This window comes from Gymnogyps californianus, chromosome 5, assembly GCF_018139145.2.
Source record: "Gymnogyps californianus isolate 813 chromosome 5, ASM1813914v2, whole genome shotgun sequence".
Lineage (NCBI taxonomy): Eukaryota > Metazoa > Chordata > Aves > Accipitriformes > Cathartidae > Gymnogyps > Gymnogyps californianus.
In genome coordinates, this window is record NC_059475.1 from 31,902,351 (window position 1) to 31,926,829 (window position 24,479).

Consider the following 24,479-nt stretch of genomic DNA (forward strand, 5'->3'; position numbering starts at 1 on the left):
CATGTATAATTTTGCATACTTTTCCCAATGAAGAACTTGTTAGGAATAGGGATTTTATACCAGAAAGCCCTGAAGAAAGCCTATTTAAGCATGAAATGTGATAAAAAGTCCAAAATAATTTTCAGACACCACCCAATATCTCAGGCTAATTGGAATGAAACTGAACTGTGAGGAATGTGAAAAGGACTTCAAAAAGGAAGGCAGACAGATACTGCGAATGAATATCATGATCTCATGCATAATTAAGTATCAAGGGACATATAACCCACAACGTACGAAAGAACAGAATGGGTTCTTTTAAACATAAATATCAGGACTCTGAATTAACTGTAATGAAGTCAGATAAAACCTTCACTAAAACAGGTGCTTTATGGATAGGAGCAGTCAAAAACCCAAACAAGATGCTAGCATGCTTACAGCTGATGATGGAAAAAGCCCACAACAATGACATTATGATGCTGGTATATTAATCAAAGGTACTCTCACCTGTTTTGGGTTCTGGCCACCCTATTTTAAAAGTTATAGAAGAAAGAGAAGGGATCCAGAAACAGGCCACAAAAATAATTATACGTGGATGGAGAGACTTCCATGTGGAGAGAAAATGATAAAAACTAGGATTATGAAGTTTAGAAAGAAAAAAAGAAGAGGGGATATTATTAAAGTTTACAAAGTGTTGGTTGAAGACAACACTTGATTACAGACAAATTGGGAACTTCTGTTTTTACTTTTCTTTCTCTCTCTCTCTCTCAAAAAAAAAAAAAAGACCTTGAAAAATGTTCCATTAATTTAAGTAGTAACACATTTAAAGCTGAAACAGTGAATATATTCTATTAAATATAACTGGTGTCCACAGTGCAAAAAGCCCGTTTTCAAACAGAATTTAAAAAATAACTAGATTTATATATGGAAAAAAGCATCCTTGTTATTTGAAGTTATATAAACATGCTACTATATTATATAATCCCAGCTATTTATAGCAATGTATTTTAAAAAGCTGTTAAATACTACACCATGGTATTTTTTATTAGCAGAGAGATCACATTACTAAGGAGATAATAGCTCTAAGATTTGTGAGGCATTTACAATAACATAAATATACAGTTTATCTACCCAGATTTGGGGTATAAGCTTTGACAAGAAGTTTTCGTTTTCTGTCAAATTCAGAATAATAAAATAGAGGTAGCTTTGCTGTAAATGAAAAACCACATCATCCATAAAATGAAATGGAAAGTTTTCTACATTATAGCTGCATAGAGATTTTGCATTTCCAAATCATCTATATAGAATAAAACGGGAATAAAAAAAAGTTTCCTAAAGTCTTATAAAAAAAAAAATCTCAGTTAATGTTTCAAGGAGATTGGGCTCTCTTTTCCAGCACTCAACATTGCCATTATGAAAAACTAGCTAACTGCTAAATATTTTCTTTTTAATGCTTATTACAACAGCACAACAGCTGAAAGGGAATCACTTCATCTTGCACTCAGTTCACAGCAGCCTCTATCCTCTGCTTGATCATTACAATGCACGCTGAAGGAGGCACATGCACCTGAAAGACACCTAAACATCAACATAACTCCTTACCGGCTTTTTTTGTCTAACTGTAAATATGCTAATTTGTACATCATCTTTCATAAAGAGAGCATACAAAAATATTACAAAGAACTGGAAAGGGGGAGCAGGTGCAAAAAGAAAGGGAAGTGGGTAAGAAGACAGACAGGGGAAGGAAGGCCCCAAAAGAGGGGAAGAGGCCCAGAAGGGGCTGGGGGGGAAGAAGAAAAGAAGAAAGTAATTCTGAGAAATAATATGCTAGAACAACACTTATGCATTTAAGCCAAACTTTCAACTTTCCTGGATGGACTTCATTTCAGGCAGTAAAAGGTTCTTTCTCAGAACAGCACTGGTTCTGCCAACTAAGTAATAAGGCTACAATCCAAGTGACACATTTAATGATTCCAATTATTTCCAGGTACTTCACAGCTTAAATCCCTGTTATTCAAATCCAACTACAAACAGAAGTCCATATCCACTACAGACTGTGCATCCTTCTCACCATCCAGATTTCTTCTTTCTTAAAAGTCCAGAATACTTTTTCTGAAGTACAACACAATAACTACAGGTGCTTGCTTTAAATCTAATCACTGCCGTTGCAGTAAAATCCAAGACTGCGCACTGGAAGAGTATCCATCATTTCAAGGTCAGAACTGTAAGACAGCACTGCAATCTATTTTGATTTCCTTGTATTTAACAGAGGCTTGAGGGATCTACAAATTCATTAGCACCTTTTTACACTGAAGACATCCCCTCCTGCCATCAGTTTATAGCATACCTATTGATGCTGCTTTCTCAGTCTTCTCCCATTACTGGATTTGGTTACTTAGCTGAGGACTTATCTGATCTTCTTTTCCTTCCATCATTATTCACCTTTAAAAATCCACCTTATTCTTCTGTCCTTCCAATGTTTCTCAGCTATCTTCACAAGGACTGTCTTAACAGACTCCCATTTAAGTGTTTTTTCCAACAGCAACAGTGCTCAAAACTGTGATTGACACCAACAGCATACTGCTGATAAATTCACCTCACTGAAGCCACAGGACTTTCTCAGCCTGCTTCTACAGCAGTTTCTAAAACCTCTGCACTAGAAAACTGTATAAAACCCAGTACAAACAGAAAATCGAACTCAGTGTTTCAAAGGAAAACATGTTTCAAGGAGTTGTAGGAAAACAAAAAATAAACTATACTGCTGAGGCAGGAGAAGGAACAGCCATTGCTACAAACTGCAGCAGTGCTCACAATTAAAGGCACAAGAACAAGTTGTTTCAGAGCTTAATGTTGTTCCTATCTACCTTTTATGTTAAAAAGCCCCCCCTTATTTCTAGTTCTCCTAGTTATTGGCCCAAATTCAGCACCTGTGAAACCTGCTCTCCTTTCTGTTATACACAAGGATTACACCAAGCACTTGTGTTCAACTTCTGTAATATCCAAGTCATTTTCAGACACTATTTCCGAGGACAGAATCCTTTATTTTGTAACGTACAAAAGTATATGTGTAACACAAATACAGAGAAAGGCAGATGGACTTCCCCCCATCCCCATTTCTGCTTCTTAAGCAATCAAGGAACCTCTGACCTCCTTTGGCTATTGGTCTCCCAGTGAGTGTCTCAGACCCAACAGGAAGTCTAATTTTACTTCCACGTCGTTGAAAAGATGTGTCTTATTTCATTAGAAACATTGGGCTTTACTGAAAACCCCTAAATGAAATGTCAACTTGAAGTCCATTCATTCCCTAGATTTTTAATCTATTTAGTATCTTCTGTGTGGTTTTTATATTCTTCTCATGTCTTAACCAAAAAGTCATGCAGTATAAACATCTAATACAGAAACCTACCATTATTAGCTAAGTTTATAATCTCATCATACAGCTAATTCATAAACTCCTACAACTCACATTAATAAATCTCCTTCATTTCCTGCACCAACCACGCTACCACTCTGCTGGACACACACGCCAGGTTACCAGGCCTAGCATTATCCAGCTGATCCCATTTACCAATTTAAAACATTGAGAAATGAGACTAAGTGAGGGGGAGGGAAATAAAGCATGCATTACAACTAGAAAATAAAGTAAAATGACTGAAGTTATAATTTGAAAGATTACTGTGATGTTTATTACTTTAAAGTGATGCCCATAAACTTCCTAGCAACTGTGGGACAGATGACATTTTCAAGCTCTATTTCCTATCCAAAGTCTGCAGGCTGCCAGGAGATAGACTGCTTCCCCTCTGGTAATTCTAGAAATATACAAACAAAACTTTAAAAGTAGCAGCTCTTTTCCACAGTGGCACTGGCAGAGATCCAAAGCTAAAGCCCTTGAAGGATCCAATATACTTAAATAGGCTTTCAGTTAATAGGATGCATGAGATTCCTCCTTTTAAACATTGGCTCTGTTACGGATACTTACCAATTAGGCCCCTAATTCTAAAAATTTCTAAGAACAACAACTGTTCTGAAACTGCCTTTTGCTAGAGCAACTTTACTTTTCTAAATTTGCATAAACTAAAAACATCTTGTGAAAATTTCCAGAGTACATATACAAATCAGCTTCCCTCCATGCTGAGAAAATGTTCCATCGTGTCTTACATCATGCATCTGCTTTTCATAGGCTGCAAAGTATTGTCAAAAGTATAGGAACTAGCACAGTAGCCTACATAGCTCTGACCTTTCTTGCAAGTTAATGAACAGACGTGTGTTTTTAAGAGCACCTTTGCAATCAACTGTGCTGACATTAAACAGAATTTTTATGCAGGAGAATTTCCTGAGTAATAAGACCGCAAGAACTATTTCATGACAGTGATCTCCAGCAACAGAAGAGCACAGAGCTGGAAAACGGAGAAGCTCGCCTCCTAGCTGTAGACCTAGCTGTTTCAACAAAACCCTATAAACGTAAGTCATGGTAAAAACCACAACCTCCTCCTTCGCAGGCCTTTCTGCGTTAGGGCCAAGGCAGAAAAGACTGATTGATTACTTAGGGCAGCTATCGGAGACATACTGCCTGTCTGTATTCTGCTGTTGACATATTCCCCACACCTGAGATGCAGCTCCTGCGACCATCCCTGATCTTCAGCATTTTGCCTACCACAAGGCAGTGCTTTTTTTTTTTTTTTTGGACATTTCCTGTGCAGACTCTGCAGGAAGAGTTTCCAGCATAGCTATCCAAAGGGTGTAGTGTTGTGCCCCCAAAACACCACCACCTTCTCTTCCACCACTTCCAGTCTGTGCTTTGCAGACTGGCAGAAAGGAAAACATAGCACCATCAAGATTAATTACAAAACTTGGTTGCCACTGTTCACGTTTGCTGCTGTCTAAACCTACTCGTTAAGAACTCATGTATGCAGTGCAGTCGCGTGTTTCCTCAGTGAGCCTGCAGACAACATAACCCAAAAGATTTCAGACAACTTCGGAGTTCCTAAGCAGTTCTAGCTGATGAGGTCCCACGCGTGTGAGCTGGTAAACCCTGACTGAAAGAAAATGTAGGAAACTCTTCATGAAAGCAGCAGTTTCCACTCAGAGCATCCCCCTTCCTCTCTGATCACAGTGAAGTGTTCATGTAAAGCCTTTTTGTATTTTTAGATACAGAATGGAGCCGGTAGGTCTACTGGGCAACATGAAAAAGACATGTCAGCTCTCAACATGGAGTAGAAAACCTTAATTACAAGATGACAACTCTTAAAACCAGGAGAGATTCAGTCAACTACAAGTTTACATACGTGTCCATTAAACAGGTGCTAGATTGTAGTACACAAAATCAAAACCTGACAAAATTCTTTCCTTGAGTCAGAAGCAACAAGAAGGAACTCAAACATTACTGGAAAATTCTGCTGTTTAGAAGAAAATTTCAAACAAGTACTTAAGACACAGTTACAGCTTTCATGGTTATATCTGAGCAGATGAATCAACTCTTAATCATACAGCATTTACATGTACTAGAAACCAGTGTGTGTGGACTGACACCAAAAAAGATTTTTTTTCAGATGTCTTAACTAAACCAGAAGAAAGGGAAGAGAGGATTTTACTTTAACTACTGAAAGTAACAAGGAGGTCACAATATAAAACCAGAAGCTATGAAATAATATTTTCTCTGTTTTCCATACACATTTGATTTTTGACCTAGCTTATTTTTATAACTGATAAAATAACATTTCAGAGCTGCAGAAAAGGAAAATCCAGCCTGAGAATTATTGTGTAACATATTTTCAGTAAAGGCAAAAAAATGTTACAGCAAGAAACTGCCTGGATCTCATCTGGAATCGTGTATATAATCCTAGCCACTAAAATTAAAGAGACTGAACTCAAACTTGAATGAGTGCAGAGGAAGGTTACCAGGTAATACTGCATGTGTGTGGCAGGGGGAAGCAGAGAAATCCACGCCTCCCATACCAGTAAGAAAGACTTGGCTTATTAAGGGTAACATCACAAAAGCATAGAGGAGAAACAACTGCAACATGTAAATGCACTCAAGAGAGTAAATACAACAGAGAGAATGTAAGTATTGCAATTAAAAGAAAGCAGGCTCAATGGTAAGTGTGTGCAAAATAGGTATTAATTTAGGTTTAAAACCACAGGAAGTTTTATAACTCTCTGAGGAGTGATGATTAGGCTGATCGAGAACAGCCTGAGGAGATGGCAACATGACCCCTGTAAGAATTAAGGACACAAGGTAGAATGGTGGAGCACTAAAGCACAGCAAGTCACTGTATTTGTGATAGGAGACCCATGACAAGAGCACAGTTTTTGCTGCACTGAAGTTGATGAATGCTTTTCAGCTTTCATGAATCAACTCCTTATTTAATTTCCTTTGCTGCAAGTGAACAAAATAACAAAAGATTTCCATAGGAACTGGTTAGTTCCAATACTCAAAAGGAAGACAGGCCAAAATTTCCCCGAGTATTTTTAAATAGATTTACAAATTTAATATAGCATGTGCTAGCTGATAAACAGGTATTTCACAAGCTTGATTCCAAAAGCAAGGAGTTTCTCTTACAGATACTGTCACCCAAGATCATCTTTCCACTACATTTTTTTTGCAATATGTTTTACAGTTAAAGCTGATAATATAACTGCCAAATCCAGTTTAATTTCCATAACTCAAAAGAAAAATCACAGAGGGAGGAATACATTTGATAGCAGGAGTAAGACAAAACTGCCTAGAAGAAAAACTACATGCAAGAGACACAGCAGAAAAGCAATAGATCAACTTGTCAAGGTGGAGTTACATAGATGGGTTCTCAAAACTTTTTTGGTGACAGTCTATTAGAATATCATTAAAAAAATTGTGACATACCAACGGTATTGATTACTCTTTGGACAACACACTGATGATGGATTTGCAATGCCAATAATGGTTCCATAGTTACTGGTTTCTAGTTGCAGCTTTAGTGATAATTTCATACCAAATTAGTACAAAAATCCAATAATTATCAGAGTTGAAAGACCATATGGGTATGGGTCAAATTACATACTTGCTCTGCTTTCACTTCTAATATTGAGCAACTGTCTTCCTATAGCAGAGAGGTTATTTTTCAGAACTCTTTATAAAAAGTCAGTTAGCAACCATATGATGCATTTTGTTCACTTAAGGGAAAAAAATGAAAAAGCCTTACTCTTTGTATCCAGCTGAGCACGATACTTTTCAAATCCCTTGAGTCGAACTCGTTCTCCCAAGAGCTGAAGAAACTCTTCAAAGGCTGGACCTGCCGATTCATTATTATACATTTCCTCTTCTGTGCTTTGCCCGGCTTTGCAGTACATGATACCCACCTTAAGTTGGTAACTTAACTGCAAAGGGAAAAAGATTAAAATCTTGTATGTATACCAAGTGATGCAGCAACTTATTTATTGAATTCACTTCACATTTTTTAATAAACCCATAATTCACAAAGAAAAAAATACCTAATTATCAGTCTAATTTCAAATGTTAGTCTAGTTCCAAATAATCTCATTGTTTTCCACCGTAATTGCCTTGATGATGGCATATTTCATCTGAAAATGTCAAAATGCTTTCTGAAGTGAAACAAATATTAATGTTCCTTATTTTCAGGAGGACAACACTGCAGCTTGCAAATGGTGAACGTCTTGCACTGAGCCACATGGAAACTGCTGGCTGAGTAATGTCAGGAACTTGACTCTGACTCTTAGGCTGGTACCATGGTTACTATCCTATGCTAAAGCTTCCACGCAGAAGGGTAGGGCACAACATGTGCTCATTTCTATAATGAGTGGCAAAATTAACATTCACTCACTTCAAAGAGAAGACAAAAATTATTCAGCTATTAGTGCATTCACCTGTTAGCAATGTTGAAAGAGTCCATGGCATTCAGTTGGCCTTCTCTGACTTAAAAATGCAGTAACAAAGAAAACAGCTAAATTGAGACATGCTGGTAATACTTTAAAGATACTATTTACTAGCATAGACCTTCAAATATATTTGTGCTTTTTAGCTCCATTTTTCCTCTAATTTGGTGTTTGATGTTCCTAATACAGCAGAAACTGAAGATGTGAATAAAATAATTTTTTACCCAACCATAATTGTGATTCTTCAAAGCAAACTGTTCCCACCAATTCCAAATTGATGCACACACAAAAAGGACATATCTGTGCCCTTCATGTCTGGACTACAGAAACAGAAGTTACAGAAGGGAAGAAAGCAGCACCCACAGCCTTTTACTGCTGTCTCCAAAACCAATTTCACAGGCAGGAACTCTGACTGGCAGAGCGCAAAGGAGAGCCTCGGAGTTTACACATGTAATTCATCTAGTAAAAATGCATACTTATTGCAGGGTAAATAATCTTTCCTCCCACACATGAATTTCTGCAGAGGCTCCATTTTAAATAAATACTAAGCAGATCTGCCAGAGCACAATCACAAGAAAGTCTATCGAAACTGGCATAAGATTTACAAGTTTGGGCTACAGGTTAGTGGGAAGTGAAAACAGTTATTTGCAAGGGCACTGGAAGCAAAGCCATCTGAACATACTGTGATTTGCTCTCAAACCTTCTATCACACGTCATGAGAAAAAAGGTTTTGGAACTTGCTGGGGTGATGTGGACACACATTATTAAACTGAAATTCATTAATTTTAACTTACTATATTTATGGTGGGATAATTTAAAAGCCCTTAGAAGTGGTCCTACTCTGTCTCTAATTAAAGTAAATTTTAAAATTAAAAAACTCTGAAAATTGCAACTTTACTGTATTCTTCTTTTACTACCAAGGATGAATGGTGATAGGGATAAAGTATTAGCAGTAGGAAAATCAGGAGGGGAAAAAAGAAGGGTAAAGATCAACCTGGCTTGATTACTCCCGTTGAAGAAGTTAAGCATAAGTAATGAGTCATAGTTCTAGGCTGTTTCTTTTTTCCCCTCCAGAATGTTCCTTATCATCTGACACAATGACTACCTGACTTGCATCTTCTAAATATGTCCAAATTTCTTATGATAAAATATGAGTACAGCATAGAATCATAAAATGGTTTGGGCTGGAAGGGACCTTAAAGATCGTCTAGTTCCAGCCCCCCTGCCATGGGCAGGGATACCTTCCACTAGATCAGGTTGCTCAAAGCCCCATCCAACCTGGCCTTGAACATTTCCAAGTTGGGAGCATCCACAACTTCACTGGGCAACCTGTTCCAGTCTCTCGCCACCCTCACAGTAAAGAACTTCTTCCTTATATCTAATCTAAATCTACCCTCTTTCAGTTTAAAGCCATAACCCCTTGTCCTATCACTACATGCCCTTGTAAAAAGTCCCTCTTCAGCTTTCTTGTAGGCTCCCTTCAGGTACTGGAAGGCTGCTATAAGGTCTCCCTAGAGCCTTCTCTTCTCTACGCTAAACAACTCCAACTCTCTCAGCCTGTCCTCATCTCAATCTATTTCTTATGAAAGAAACATTCACAGGCCAACTTCCAAAATTGCAACTGAAAGGGGGGGGGAGGGGGATCAATTTTGTGCCTTGAAGTAATGTTTCTATTTCCTTTTCTCGCATTGTTAACTATTTGAAATGCTTTCTGTGTAACTATAAAGGAAATATGCTCTTTCAGCACAAGAGACCCAACCAAAAACATTCACCTTTAAGAATGAAGACTGCATATTTTGGGCACCGAAGTATTAAGACTTGAAGCAAAGATATCTATTGGTAAAACAAATACTGAGCACATGCAAATTAATGTTACAATTTATTATGATGATTATTTATTTCAACTCCCCCTTCACTAAAAAAATACAAAAATTCAAAATAACCATCAGAGTACACAATGCTCAAAACAATCCAGATACAGATGGATGGCACATGCTTTTTGTTTTTTTTGTAAAACATTCTGCATGATGACTGTTTGATTAAGATTTAAATTTTCTCAGCAATCACAGGAGCTAGACGAGGTTTGCGGGTACATTTCTATGGTCTCTGCTTAGCTAGCGAACAACACGATCCCACTCACTGCAAGCTTATTGCCTCACTGCAGCTAAACTTAGTGCCTTCACCGACAGGGCTGTGTGCTTTCACAGAGAACCTAGACCAGCTACTGCTGACATGTGGGAAGGGAGGAGAGAGGAGGGGAGAGAAGGGTGGTGGGGAGAGGTGGCACTGCTGCCGCTCCTGCCAGAACAACTGCCATCACTTTCTGTATCATCAGGAGCAGGTCCCATCTTGGATCGTTCAGGCAACGTTTGCTGCTCAGACATGCTCTCTGTCTACTCCCAGTGAAATACGATGGATGGAAGCGCTTCATGGGACCACAATGCCTTAGCTGCACTGCTAATTACAATAGTTTCTAGTAATTTTACTTAAACAAGTTCGGACGAAGAAAACCATTCTCACCAAGCACACCTACACTATTTAAGTTTCAATTTCAGGTGAAGGAAGTATTTTCAAGGGCATAAACATAAATGGGATCCACAGCATCCATGAGCAACCAAACAAATGTCCTTTATTGCTTTGAAAATGTCAGCCTAAGAAACTAAACAAGGACTATGCAAAGAGCAGGATATGCCTTCTAGCTGTGTTCTTAGATTTGCTGAACTTAAAAAAGTTTCATAAGGACAACACAAGCTGGTATTTCTGAATCAAAAAAAGCAGATCTGGGGGAAGAAAGGCATGCAGTCCCCTTTACTACACCTCCTTCTGATAAATCTAGGGTCCTTAGAAGTGTATCAACTCCAAGGAAAAGCTAAAAAAGGATCTGAAGGATGAATTCTGCTGTGGTAAGACTCCTAAAGTAGCAGCTTCATTTTAATAATCTAAAAGTATTTACATATTTATATATGTGGGAAAAGTGCACTTCAAGTATTTGTCTAGCATCCAGTGAAAGAGAGCAGAAAGCATATCTTGGATTTAACCAGTCAGCAAGTTTATATTATAAATACGGAATTATATTAAAAACTGACTGACATTTCACAGTATTTCTGTGAATGAGGAATTGCCATAAACTTCTACTGGAATAAATCGGTAATTGCCCTGATATTCAAATTTTTAAATCATATTTGGAAGTAAACCTGAAGTAAGTTACCATGAACTCTGCATTCAAGGCAAAGATTAGTAGATGGTAATTAGCCAGAAAGCTAGCGCAGCCCTACAGAACGATTGGATTGCTTTTTAACACAGAACCATTCAAATGAATGCATTTTAATAAAGCCAATAAAAGAACAGCTAGGTGACAAGCAATGTGGGCCATATGTACAGAACAGCAGATGTTATCATGACTCTAGCAATCTAAGGGGAAGTACGGAACATGCAACTTGACATATACCACCAGTACAAAACTGGGGCAAGAATATTCCCATTCTGACACTGGATGTCATATGCAGATATTGAAAGAGTAAGAGTAGAAGAGACAGAGCTCAGCCATAAAAGTGATACGAAATGCAGAGAAAATATGTTGCAGTGAAACACTTGAAAAGTGCAATCTGTTTAGTTTATCATAAACAAGACCAACAGATGATTTAATCACTGCATAGAAAAACCTTTGCTGGAAAAAATCTCACACCAAAATGATTCTTAAGATGTAGCAGAGAAAGATATCAGAAGCCTGGAAGCCGAAAGCAGATAAATCCAAATAAAGAACCGCAAATTCTTAAATATGAAAACAACCAACTGTTTTAACACCTCACTCAAATATAAAAAAGAGCCAATCTTAATCAAAACTGGTGCATGCGAATTTGGCTCAATGAAGGGGTTACTGGGTGAAATTTAATGGCTAAGTCAGGCTAAGGTCACTTTATAGTCTTAACTCTTAAATTTACAAGACATCTTATTTGCTACATCAAACAGGCACCTGTTTGTGCTGTAATGAAACAGTGCAACACAGCAAGAAGAAGTGATAAACATTCTGTATACCTAATTAGTAGAGCAGCTGTTACCCAAATTTTTCTGTTAGCTTGCAATTGATAAAAAATGCAGCTTCTAATTAGTACAGAGTATGCTTATCTTTTTCTGTTAGAAGTGTCAAACTGTTTCATTACCACAAAACCAGAAAATACTTTGATGTAGATAATACAATTTTAACTATCACTTGTCCTTAATGATTTTCAAAAGTTTAAGTAGTAACAGAAAACCATACTATACACCATATTGTGGGAGCTTAATGACATCGGATATGAAATAAGGATAATTTAATCTCACACTTTTTTAGATATAACCAACTTTGAAGCAAATTATGCTAAATTACTTTTCAAATTCTGTATTTACTAGAAATAATTTTATTTTTTTAAATAGAACTTTCTGCTAGATTTTTCTTTTCTTTGTGAAAGTTCCCCCATCAACACCATTGGGATTGCAGGTTCTTGATGGGCATATCTGGGAGGTACTGATCCTTGAATCCAAAGGCTCACTTATGGAGCCACGTTGAATTAAATTCCATTTTCTCCACTGCTGAAACAGAAAACTTTGGAAAGAGTTTGAAAGATATCCTTGAGTCTTCAAGTGCCTGACAAACCTGATTCTGGATGAAGGGCAGATTAGATTTAGGCTCAGGTAACAAATCATAAACACTGAATATGTGCGTATTTGGAATCACTGCTCTAATCATCTAAGGAAAACACTCAGGCCTCCAACTTACTAGGATCTCATCATGTGAAAGAGAATAATTATACTGAGCAGCATAAGCATCTAAAGATTCCATCCTTCCTTTAAGCAGGCTATATGGTAAACCTATCTCTCCTCAACCTTACGTGTTCGCTGGCTCATTGCAGTGTTCTTGCAGGAGATACAGCTGATACAGAGTATAATTGAATTTCCAAAAGACATTTAACAAAGCTTTTTTGTCAAAAAGTCTTAAAAACCCTAAATAGCCAGGGTACAGAAAAAGAAAGTCACTTGGACTTGTAACTGGCTAAAAGACAAAAAGGAGCTGAAGAAAACGATCAGTAAAGTAAGGCGGGGATCTGAACTTGGACATACGGTATTCAACACACACTTTCACAATCTGATAGAGGTGATGAATAGTAAGGTAACTAAGTTTGCTAACATTATTGAGTTATTACTCTACAGTATTGGAGCTGAAGACTGGCTATGAGAGCTACCAAAGGAACTTATGATAGTGGATAACTGGGCAAAAGAATGGCAGATGAACCTCAGTGCAAGTACAGCTTGAAGTGATCCATGTGGTACAAAGATACCCAACTTCTTATCTACAGCGATGAGCTCTGACTTATACCCCTAAGGAACAGATCTTAGGCATTCATGAAAAGATACTTTCAGTGTTCAGTAGTAGCCGTAAAGCAAATAAAATATCAGTAATTATTAGAGAGGAAAGAGATAAGAAAGCATACTAAACCAAAATTTTTCCCCATTTTCAAAACTGCACTGTTTTAAAATAGATGTGGGAGAGGAGGAGGGGAACTGGAAAAACTCCAGAGAGAGGCAAAAGCATGATCAGAAGTACAGAACAACTTCTACATGAGAAATGACTAACTAAACTAGGACTCATCAAACTGCTAAAGCAGAGGGGTAGGATAGAGAGCCCTATAAAAGCCTATAAGCTACAGGAGCTAGGAAAGTATCACTCCACGTTTGTCCTGTTCTCATATTCTTAGCCAGGCACCTGCTGTTGATCATGGTCAGTGACAATACTGGGCTGCACCTACCTTGGGCTGACCACACATAACCACTCCCATGTTAGTCTGGATGCTCTGCGATAGCCACAGCTACCCATTTCTTCATCCTCTTGTATTATGTTCTTAGTGAAATAGATAAGGTTCTGAAACTAACTAGAGGACAAAGTGTTTTGCTCAAGTTTTGCTTCTGGTAGGTATTTATTTGGGGATTCTCTATCTTGTCCATTTTAATAACCGAACCACAAGGAGGCTGACAAAATCTTCCATGGTAGACCATGGTCCAGTAGTGACCAAATGGTAGTCACTTATAAACCTGTTTAGAATAGCTTATTCTCTCCCTTGTGGGGCAGATAATGATTAGACTTTTTTCAATTTTATGATGGCAATGTTAGACTGACAGCAAGAAGAAATAACAACATAGATGTTAATTCTGTGCAGGAAAGGCTGATCACGAGAAGCAAAAAGGACCAGGAGAAAGAGACAGTCTCAGTACTCAGAGCTGTTAAATGTCACTGTCAAAGTTTTTAATCATAAAATTCACTTTACTCATGGACTTTCATTTTGCTAAGTCTAAGCTATATAGCTAATGAGCCTTGGTTCCATCTTTAAGAGACCAGGGGACTATCATCTAATTGAAAACCACTTGTATGAAGAAGAGGCTTAGAATATTTTGCCATGTAATTTGTTTCAGGGGAAGGGGAAGGGAAAAAAAAAAGGGAAAAAAGAAAAAAAAAAAAAGACAGGCAGCACCCTGGTAATGGTTGTGTCAATACAATATTACAACAAAACATTTAGTAACATGGGAGATTTCTATTCTCATTATAATAGCAATAAGAAAACCAGAACAGAACTCCTTCCTCCCCACAGTCTTTGAAAAACAATCACTTAGTCTCTTTTAAAGTAAATTAAAATGGACAATTGCCATAACAGTAATCTAAAACTTTAGACTACTTAGAGCAATGAATTTGATTTCATACATACCAAATATTCTACAAAAATTGGGGGAATGACATGCAACATAACTCTCCCTACAGATGACAAGCTTTAGTTTAAATGAGGCATTTTAATGGACTGACTCTAATCACTTAAAGCTAAAAGGTAATTTTGCAGTTCATGGCAGTAATCTGACAGTTTAAGACAATTTGACTCATTCTATAACTCTGCACTTACCCCTTGTTCATCCAGCTTCATAAGCTGTTCTGTGACTTTTGGAGTGTTGAAGGCCAGCCTTAGGCAATGGATATTCAGCTCAGGAACCACATACTCCAGCACTTCTTTTAGGGGAAGTCCCCTGGCTGTGCAATGCTTTGCAGTTGAAGGGATAGCATCTTCCAGCACAGAGCCTCTTAATGTCATAAGCTAAGCACACAAAACAAAAATAGCTTATGTATTGAATTACGCACTGAGAAAAGGCTGATTAGCAATACCAGTGGAGCAAAACGTACTATTTTTCCACTTCTCCGTAAAGATTGAGGACATTAAGTAACTTATGTTGTGTGACACAGACACTGATACGCAAAATGTCACTCACTGATAGCTAACAGTAGTCAGAATATTTCAAATGATTCAACACATTTAAGTTTTACAGGAAACTAATACTTGGAAAAGATTAGTAGTAGTATTTCTAGCAGAGCATTTCAAAGTATAAAAGTACGCTTCTCAGGTCTACGCACTGTCACATATAAAAGTGGAGGAAGTAATTTCCCTCCTCTTTGCTTGCTTCTAGCTAATATAGCTCCTGTAAGTTTCTGAAGCTTTAACCAAAACAACCTTCACAGTTTCCTCTGTATTGGATGTTATGGAATAACTCACTCACTGATACACTTACTTGTATTCTGTGTAACATAAACATGCGGCATAACTTTGTCAGGAGATTCCTGGATTATACATATGTAGAGAAGACAGAAATCTATTATCAATGCTCAAAAGCACACAAACCCCACACATACCACCTGGATTTGCCTGCTCACTTCTAGCTGCTTTTACTATCATTCCTGACCTGCTTACCTCACTGGTTCTGAATATGATCCGGTAGTTGTATTGAGGTCCATTTTCTTTTATTTCCTCTGGCTTCTCTCTTCTTATACTCACAGCTACTGGACCCAGGTTCTCATCTGCCCCAAAATAGTTCCAGTGTTCTTGCATTAAAAAAAAACCAAAAGAACACACAAATGAAAGTCCATCTTACTTCTTACACTTCAAGTATATTTTCATATATATCAAAGCATAGTACCACAGAAAAATAGAATAAAGCGCAAGAAACAGAGTGACTAGCATAAATATTTAACAGTGAAGTGTTGAACAACCCTAAGAGTAAACTTAAAGTGCTAAGAGTTGAGTCTAAAACTAGCCTAGTTCGGAAGGTGGCAGAGAGAAGAATACAGAGCTGGAGAAATTGCTCACTAGCTGAACAGTAGATTATTTGAGATACATTTTTATATTGGTTTAACTATACACATGTAAAGCCAAGCTTTAAATGAAAAAATATTAGAAAAGTGCATTTACAAAAATTAAAGCTCAACAATTTAAGAGACTGGTGTTGAAGGCTCTTCTATTGAGCCTTCTGAGTGTTATGAACTATCTTGACTGATGACAGAGGTACATCACCATGAATGCAGCAACATATAAAGTTGCACATATCTCAAGTGACAACTGAATTTAAACATACAATATCCGAAAGGAAAATTTAAGAGAAACTGTCAAAAAATAGAAGTCAAGCATTGTACAAGAAAAATAAGTCCTAAGTCATCACTTTCCATATGCTGCGTATCTGCATATATGAATGAATTTATACATGCACAAACCCAGAAAGTTAGAGCTATTTGAAAATTCAACAATTCAAAACAAGAAATGTGAAATTCAGTGGAATGAAAAAAAGATGTAACTGCCTTGAAAGGAAATGTAACCATACTGCCTGAACTACTATATACAGATTACTTGTTATTCTTAAAACAACCAGAACTTTAAAACAAGAACTTTAAGAGCAGTCTAATATGAGCTATTCTGCTATAGAGATAAAATGTAAAATATTTTAATATCATCATCAAGAACTTCATCTTTAAAGACACAAAAATAGATATTGAAATACACTCCATCCTAAGTGAATGGCAGTCATTTTTCCAATGAATAATCACTTGCTGTGTTAAAAATTTGAGTGCCTCATTTTTTATTCTATTTCTTTTTAAAATTATACTTAGTGGTTCTTGCTATACTTTCCTCCAACACACTAAATGCTTTTCAAGTAGGTGCTCTGTCCTTATGAACTTACTTGTGCCCTGGAATTACACCTTTGTCTTCACACAGCTGTCCACCCCTTTAAGCCCTTGGGGGCTCTATTCTGTTTCCCAGTATCTGGTATTTTATTACCCTTTCCTCAAAGTTTTCCATTTAAGATTTCAGAGCATGCAATACATAAAAGAAACATGCTCGCAGCATTATAAAGCTTGTTTTTTATCAAATTCCTCTGCAAGTTATCAAAAGCCAATACTCTGCACAGAGGTAATTAAGATTCAAAATTCTTTTAATATCTTGAGGAATATCCTGTAAATATTGGCGTAAGTTTTGGGTGACTGAATTAGTCATGAGCGGGGAAATTATGAATAAATTAGACCATCCACATAAGCCTAATTAAATCTTTACACTACTCCACTGATATGAGCCCTGTAAATGCCAGAAATCTTCTGTTGTTTAAAAACCCAAACCATCTTATTAGCACCCTAGCTCTTCTTCTTCCTCCATTAAGTAACTTGCTTTTTTCAGGGTGCTTACAGCTCACCAAACAGTTTATGGCAGAGATGGTCAATACAGAAGAAGCACAGTCATTGAGAATGTGAGATCTATTTTCTATCAGTATATTATGCAGCTTCCAAAACCTGAGATAGCTTGGCCATCTCCACACTAAACTGCTTAGTGACTTAACAACATTGACATACCTTTGCTTATACAATAGAAAATTTTAAAGAAAAAAAGATATGTTGGTAATACATACTAGAAGGGTCCAAAATTACATTAGTTTTCTGTACTGACAACTGTACAGATGATAAAATTTGTGTATCTTGTAACCAGTCTAGCCTGCAATTCAGACAGAGTTTTCTCCGGAGAAATTATTCTACATCTTGAAAACACATTTAAGAAGGCTGGTAAGAGGAACGTCTGAAGCTGCATGAAAATACACATACAATTCTGTATCATTTGATTAAGCTTTTTATCTAGCTCCTATTTATTTGGAAAAATGCACAAAGTAGTGTGGAATTTTACAACTCTCTGCTAATAGGAATTGTCTTTTATCTTTTCACTTCACTCTACACTGGGCAATTGTCTTTCTCACTCTCCTGTGTACCTCCTCAGTTCTCTCTTCTATTCACATTGTCCTCTCCTCTATCCACATTTACTACAGGGTCATTAATTCTTTACGTTCCTCTTTATTCTCCTGCTCTACCCTGCCTCTGTATTCATTCTGCAAGCTACAGTATATACCCCTGTATCTGACTACTTTTCCCTGTGGTACAGAGTTTCTTGCATCTCTGATTTTCCACTACATCCTGAATTTCCTTGCATCCAACCATTTTCTCTTTCCTGTAGCAGGAAAAGCAGTAGCAGAATTTAAGTGCACAAAGCTTAATATCCAGTCTATAATGTAGTTAATTAGGAGTTTTATTGTAAAAAGAAGGGCTATCTCACAACTATAATTCAAGAATTTTATGCCAAACATGAACAGCATAGAAGACAGCTTTTTCCTCCACCCCACACAGAACCTCACTGAAAGCAACACTTCTCAAGCTTGACATTATTTCATTTAAACTACTGTTGAAAAATTATTTAATTAGAAGACATTCAGGACACAACTAGCAACAGCCATAAATTAATTTATAAATCCATGCCAAAAAGAAATAATTTATTGCTTGTACCTGGTCATTAAAACAGATTATACATACTTTTAAAAATAGTTAAACATTTATCATATAATTCAAAAAGATACTTCCAGTGAAAGAATCTAAGTGAAAATACTAATTTTCCAGGCAGATATTTACGCATTTCCCTTGCAAAGGAAATCTGAGTAAATGCACTTGATTTTGAGCGAGAACATTCTTTTGTGCTTTTATCATATTTACCTTTGGATACCATGTTCAATTGATGTATTTTGTGTAATCAGACTAGAAGTAAAAATCCCAGACATTTTGCTTCAGAATGAAACTCTGCATCAAGCATTTTCCTCTAACCCTACCGCAGCATTTACAGCACTGCAAAACTCTGCCCAGCAGTTCTCCGGAAACAAGAGGGCAGCATTTTTAGAGCTTAGTCCTATAATGTCTTCAGACTGTTGCTCATGACCAGACTGTTAACCGTAAGTTTTCTTTAAGTCTAGCCACATACTTGAAAGGTACTGATTTGGGGATGGAATATGCAGCAATTTAAAGCATTAGAGCAAAGGGGTTTTTTACTGGCTGCCAACAGTTAAAGGAAAGCTGACCAACAGCTCATTCGTTGTAAAAACAGCTCGGGAAACTATTTACTTCTCAGTCAAGTCTTTCATTCTAAGCCAGTAACTCAAATTTGTCCTAAATGGTAACAATGTTAATGACTGCTGCCTGATGATGACTGAAGCTAAATGGATGCTCTCGGTTCTTTCCATGAGAAGCATAATTCCCAGACACAACTGGGGGGACAGAGAGAATAGACTGCTCCTCTGGAGCAATATGCTCTGTTCTAAGCAGCACTTAGACAAGCTGATGGAAACAAATTTTTCTGTCCCTATGATTTTATTATTGATAATAAGTAAGTCTTTAATATCAAGCTATAGACAGGCTAATAAGCATGGCTCTCCTTCAAAAATACTTTATTGCTAATAATTAACCTGTTACCTAAATGTACAAACATTTATATGCCTTCATCCAGAATACATACGCAAAGCTTTTACCCATGTATGGGAAAGAAATTCACGTCTCGATGATAAGTTATGGCCAGACATTCAGAATTTCCAAGTAGAAAACAGAAAACATTACAATACTACTTAAGTCTGCGGTTTGCTTCTGTCTTAAATACTGTGCCCTGATCTCAACTGGAAAAGGTTCAGAGAAGGGCAACAGAACATGATTGAGGGGAATAATGTGGTTGAGGCTTATAAAATAACACATAGCAAGGAAAGGTGAGAAAACCAAACTTTTTCACCTAGCAGTAAGACTGTTTAATCTGACGACCCTAGTTTTCATTCCGGAAGCCAGCAGACAAAGCCCGTGAAAATTGGCTCTTTATGACCAATGTAGTCAAGCTGCAGAACTCCTTGCTGCTGCAGGAATACTGTGAATGCTAAAAGTTTATTCAGGGTAACAGACAACTGGATAAATGCCTGGAAGATAAGTCCAAAGACTACTAAATACAAATGATACTATCACCAGCTTAAGAAGTCCATTATCTACACATCTCCAGAGGCTGGCAAAGTATACCCGGAAAGTATCGCTATGCCTTTGCCCTAATGTTACTCTTCCTTCAGTATCTGTTGCTGGCCTTTGCCAGAAGACAGGACCAGAAGTTTTGGGTTGACCTAAGACAACTCTTCCGTTCTCTGGGAACTGCAATTTTATGTCCAGAAGCAGCGAGTTCAAGAGTTTTGCTTCTCCCTCTTTTTTTTTTTTTTTTTTTAAATAAACTGAAGCATTGTGGTCGATAGCACGAAAAGAATTGTGGGGGGTAGAAAGTTATGTATTTAAGTAAGAATCTCACTGTCTCACACAAAGAGACAACTTTTCTTACGTTTCAGTAAGAAGGCCTGAACAACTTGTTCCTCCTTTCTGTCAAAAAATACACTTTTAATCAAAACTGAAGTTTATCAGCTGTCTTAACACGTATTTTCTTAGACGATCAGTTGCAAGGTTTTATGCTCATCACAATCATAGGTCAAACAGAAATGTTAGAATGCTCTACAAGGAAAAAATAGTCCAGAAAGTAGCCCCAAAACAACTGACAGGTAGCTTCTTGAAATCTTCCCTTCCCTCCCCCTGCCCTTACATTTGGTGCCACTGTGTAGAAAAGAAAAAAAAGCCGAACAAGTTCAACCTGTCTGCCTTCTGATTAATTCTAAAAGCACCATGTTTAGAGAGAAAATCTTTTACTTCAATAATCACAGATTTTTTAAATTTTGCCCAGTACCAGCACACTTTGAAACATTTTTATTGTTGTTAATGATCTTATGTGTGTATTTCAGCCAGTATTCTGATTTCACTCCAGAGGGTCCAGATTACAAAGTTGCCCTTGGACACAACCAAGCAGCAAGAGCTGAAAGCACATATACATTATAGCACAAGTGAGGAAGCACGCCGATACTGAACCGAAGCCAGCCTTACTCTGTCCAGCTACCTACTACAACTATATGAACTGCAAACCCCTCCAATAAAGAGACATCTTAAAAGAAGGGACTCTATCAGATTAAGAAACAGAGATGCCAGAAGAGACCCTGTTATCTTAACTCAAACAGGTCAGAAATTGTCCTTTCAGGCATTGAAGTTAAGAGAAGGGAAAACATCATACAAAAAAACCCATGACTGCCATGTAAAATTGAAACAATGAGCAACTTCCTTTCATAAGTTTTTCCCATGTATAGTTATCCATTTTGTTCAAAGCTTAATCTTATTTCAAGGTCAAATTTGTGCAACTTCCACAAATTTGTTCTTGTGCTGGCTCCTCCCCCCCCCGCTTTTTTTAGCACTAGCATTACCACATACCTCAGTGTATAAATGTCTAGACTTAAGACTTGTAATTAGAAGTCCTCCTATCAAATATACCTTTTGAAATACACCTTTAAATAGTCACCTTGCAAAAGCATCTTTTGCAATATAAGAGTAGCATTCATCTCCTCTAAGTATAAACATCTCCATGTGAGTTAGTTGTGTATGAGCCTTCCGTAGTGAAATGAGAGAAGACTGCAATTTGTATCATCCTGCAAGGTGCATTTCTCTCCACTGAGTACAAAGGGAATCTGCACAATTAGCTCAGATATAAAGTAGCAGAGCTGAATCCAACCTTGGGAACTACCGTTCCCAAAGTTCTTTTCCCAATATCTGTACCATTTTTCTAACCTCCACTAAACTGTCTCCACCAGTATTTTCACATTTAGAAGTGTGGACTCCAGGCCAGAATATTATTTATGAATAGTTTTACCACTGCTCTGTAAAGGGTCAAATATGTTGATTCCACCTTAGTATTTCCTTTACATACAAATGCTCATCCATTTGCATTCATTGATGAACTTATACAAGACTCATCCATAAATGTCATATGCAAATATTTTACACTAACTAGATCAGGATATTTTAATTAATTGGACCATGTTAGTAATACTCCAGCTCACTGATACGTCCTCCATACACTGCTAAAATTTGAGAGGCATCTATCATCCAAGTAACAATACCTGTAAAGAATGAGCTATTACTTCCATATAATTAAAGATTTCAGTCACGTCACCATCAGCATCTCACCAAATTACCTTGGAGAAATTAAAATGGACTATATCAGTGCAATTGCTTTCATTCTTTTTCTTTTTTTCTAAGACAGAAAAGATTAACAGTGTGGGTTTTTTTCTGTGACAAGATCTACTTTTCATTAAATCATGCTGACTGGCATCATTAATGATTTTTAACTGGCAGTTCTTTGTTGATATAGTCCCAAATTACCTGCTTTGTTATTTCAAGTTGGAATGAAAACAAACTAAAGGATTACAATTCTCTGGGTCATCGCTTTTTATTCTTTACAAGCTCTAGGATTACTTCAGTAGTTCAATTCTGTGAAATTTTCCTGGTTTGAGATCTTTAAAAGTTATCATTGCGGAATCAGAATTCTTTGCTTCATACTTTTAAGACTATAAAATTACCCAAGGCCTGCTGACTTGACTAGCTGATCCCACTGAAATTGTCTTTCGTCACTGTCTATTCCATTCATAACATCATAAAGATCCAACCTCCTCTTCAAACAAGGAAGTTTCTGCAGCATTACTTGCTTCATGTTATAAAAACTTTCAGTTACAACTGACTTCCTTCATTTTTTTTTTTTCCCCTGCTGCTTTAAGTTTTATCACTATCCCATTGTTGTCAGATTAGTCTAAAGTTTGCTTGAGGAAAGACGATATACTGGGTGGTCAATAAAATGTGTTCAGTACTTGCAGAACTGTGGGGTTTGGGCATATCTGATGAGGCTTCTGAAGTACACCTCTTTTCAGACAAAAATCTCTGGTAGGAAATAATACTGCTGCCTTGTGCCTGCTGGACTGAACACGAGCACAGTGAATTTAAAATCCAGTTTTAGGGCTTAAGGAAAAAATCACAGCTGCTTCTCTCCCTCCAAACTCACTCCATACACATACTGACACTTTTATATCTGGTTACCCCTCACCAATACCCTTAGGACTAGGTTATGTCAATTTTATCTAATTCATCTTAATTACGACTAGAAAGAAATGGAGATATAATGGTGACTGGCATTGTAGTAGCATGAGGGTGAGGTTTCCCTTAAGGATAAGCCAAACTAATAAATTGCTGTTACCTAAGGGCTGAAATCCCACTCACATCTCCTTCCTCTTCTGCTGTTCACTCTCATTGCTTACCTGGCACCCGGCTTTGGCACTTCTCTGACTGCAAGGAAAGCTGATTTGACTCACTAAAACTGGAGAGAAATAACCAAGCAATAAAGAGCAAATTTATTGTGATGGCAAGATTTCTGCTTGCTTAGTAAATTGAACTGGCTTATCAAGTTTTCAGAAAACAAGAGAACTGGTACAAGGAAGGGAGAGGAATAAAGTCTTCCCCTTTTAGTACTGAAATGCTGTTAAATCAGGTCAGCTGTAACATGAAACTGCACTTTCAGTTGCTGATTGCAAAACTCACCAGGGTGATAAGGAATCAAATTGTTCCGGAGGGAGACAGATAGGAAGGTATCACAGGCAAAGGTCTCTAATCTCAGGCTCTCGCCTCCAAACATACCTCATCCTATATCGCACATCTGGCTTACTGTTCTCAGGAAACCAATATTTTTCCCTCACTCCTTTCTCTCCCAAGGATGTGGATCAGCACTCTCAAAAACCATGCAGCAAAGGCTACCTCTCAGCCCTAGAAAGACTGCAGAAAGAGGAGACTGTGGAAAGCATGACAAGAGCCACCCAACCAAGGGACAATGCAGCAAAGAAGAGGCAAGAGATGGACATGTTTCTAGGCAAGGGAAAAACGGGAGATGAGATTAGCTGTAACACACAGTTAACAAGTTGAAGGTTTTTTTGAACTGACCATCCACTTATTTTAACCAGGCATCCCTGTTGCTTTAATCTGCAGGAAACAAGCTCTTTCGAGCTGCCTTCACTGAAGAGATGAAACCCAATCCTGACCATTGGTAGCTAAGGAACAAGCACTCTTCGGGTGAGTCATTAGACCAATTCTATCCATCAGGAGATACCATAGCAAGGCACACAATCCTGCAGACAGAACTCTTTTAAACTTTAAAGGACTTTGGCCTGCACTCCTTTTTGATCATTTTCAGAATCAGGAAGAACAGACAGCGAGATATGCATCTCACAGTGCCAGCATCATTTTGGTGAGGCGGGTATCTGGGTAATGTTTTGGTTTTGGTTGTTTCTATAGGTCAGAAAGCTTTGATCTCTTTTTTCCTGCCTACCTCCAATGGAAATTATTATCCTTGGTTTCAGTAGAACCATGACATAAGAGAATTGTACTCTTTTTTTCAGATGCATTGTTGTCATTGCAACACAGGTACGTGTTTGTGTATATATAGTTATGTACATACAGTGATAGTTTCTTTCTGCAAAATCTGACAAATTAGAATTTTCTTTCTAGAATGACGGCTATAATGAAAATAGTGAGGAAGACAGATTTTTATCTT

The 24,479-nt window shown here is 37.4% G+C and overlaps 1 protein-coding gene across 5 annotated transcripts in view; it reads right to left on the minus strand.

The window, feature by feature from the left end:
* SIPA1L1 (signal induced proliferation associated 1 like 1) overlaps positions 1 to 24,479 on the minus strand; it is a 228,730-nt gene that overhangs the window by 51,748 nt on the left and 152,503 nt on the right. For all 5 annotated transcript variants that reach the window (XM_050897053.1, XM_050897056.1, XM_050897054.1 and 2 more), the window contains 3 exons: positions 15,609 to 15,739; positions 14,772 to 14,960; positions 7,158 to 7,332 (listed from right to left, as the gene is read on the minus strand). In XM_050897053.1, the coding sequence (XP_050753010.1) occupies positions 7,158 to 7,332; positions 14,772 to 14,960; positions 15,609 to 15,739 (495 nt within the window). The remainder of the gene's footprint in view (positions 1 to 7,157; positions 7,333 to 14,771; positions 14,961 to 15,608; positions 15,740 to 24,479) is intronic.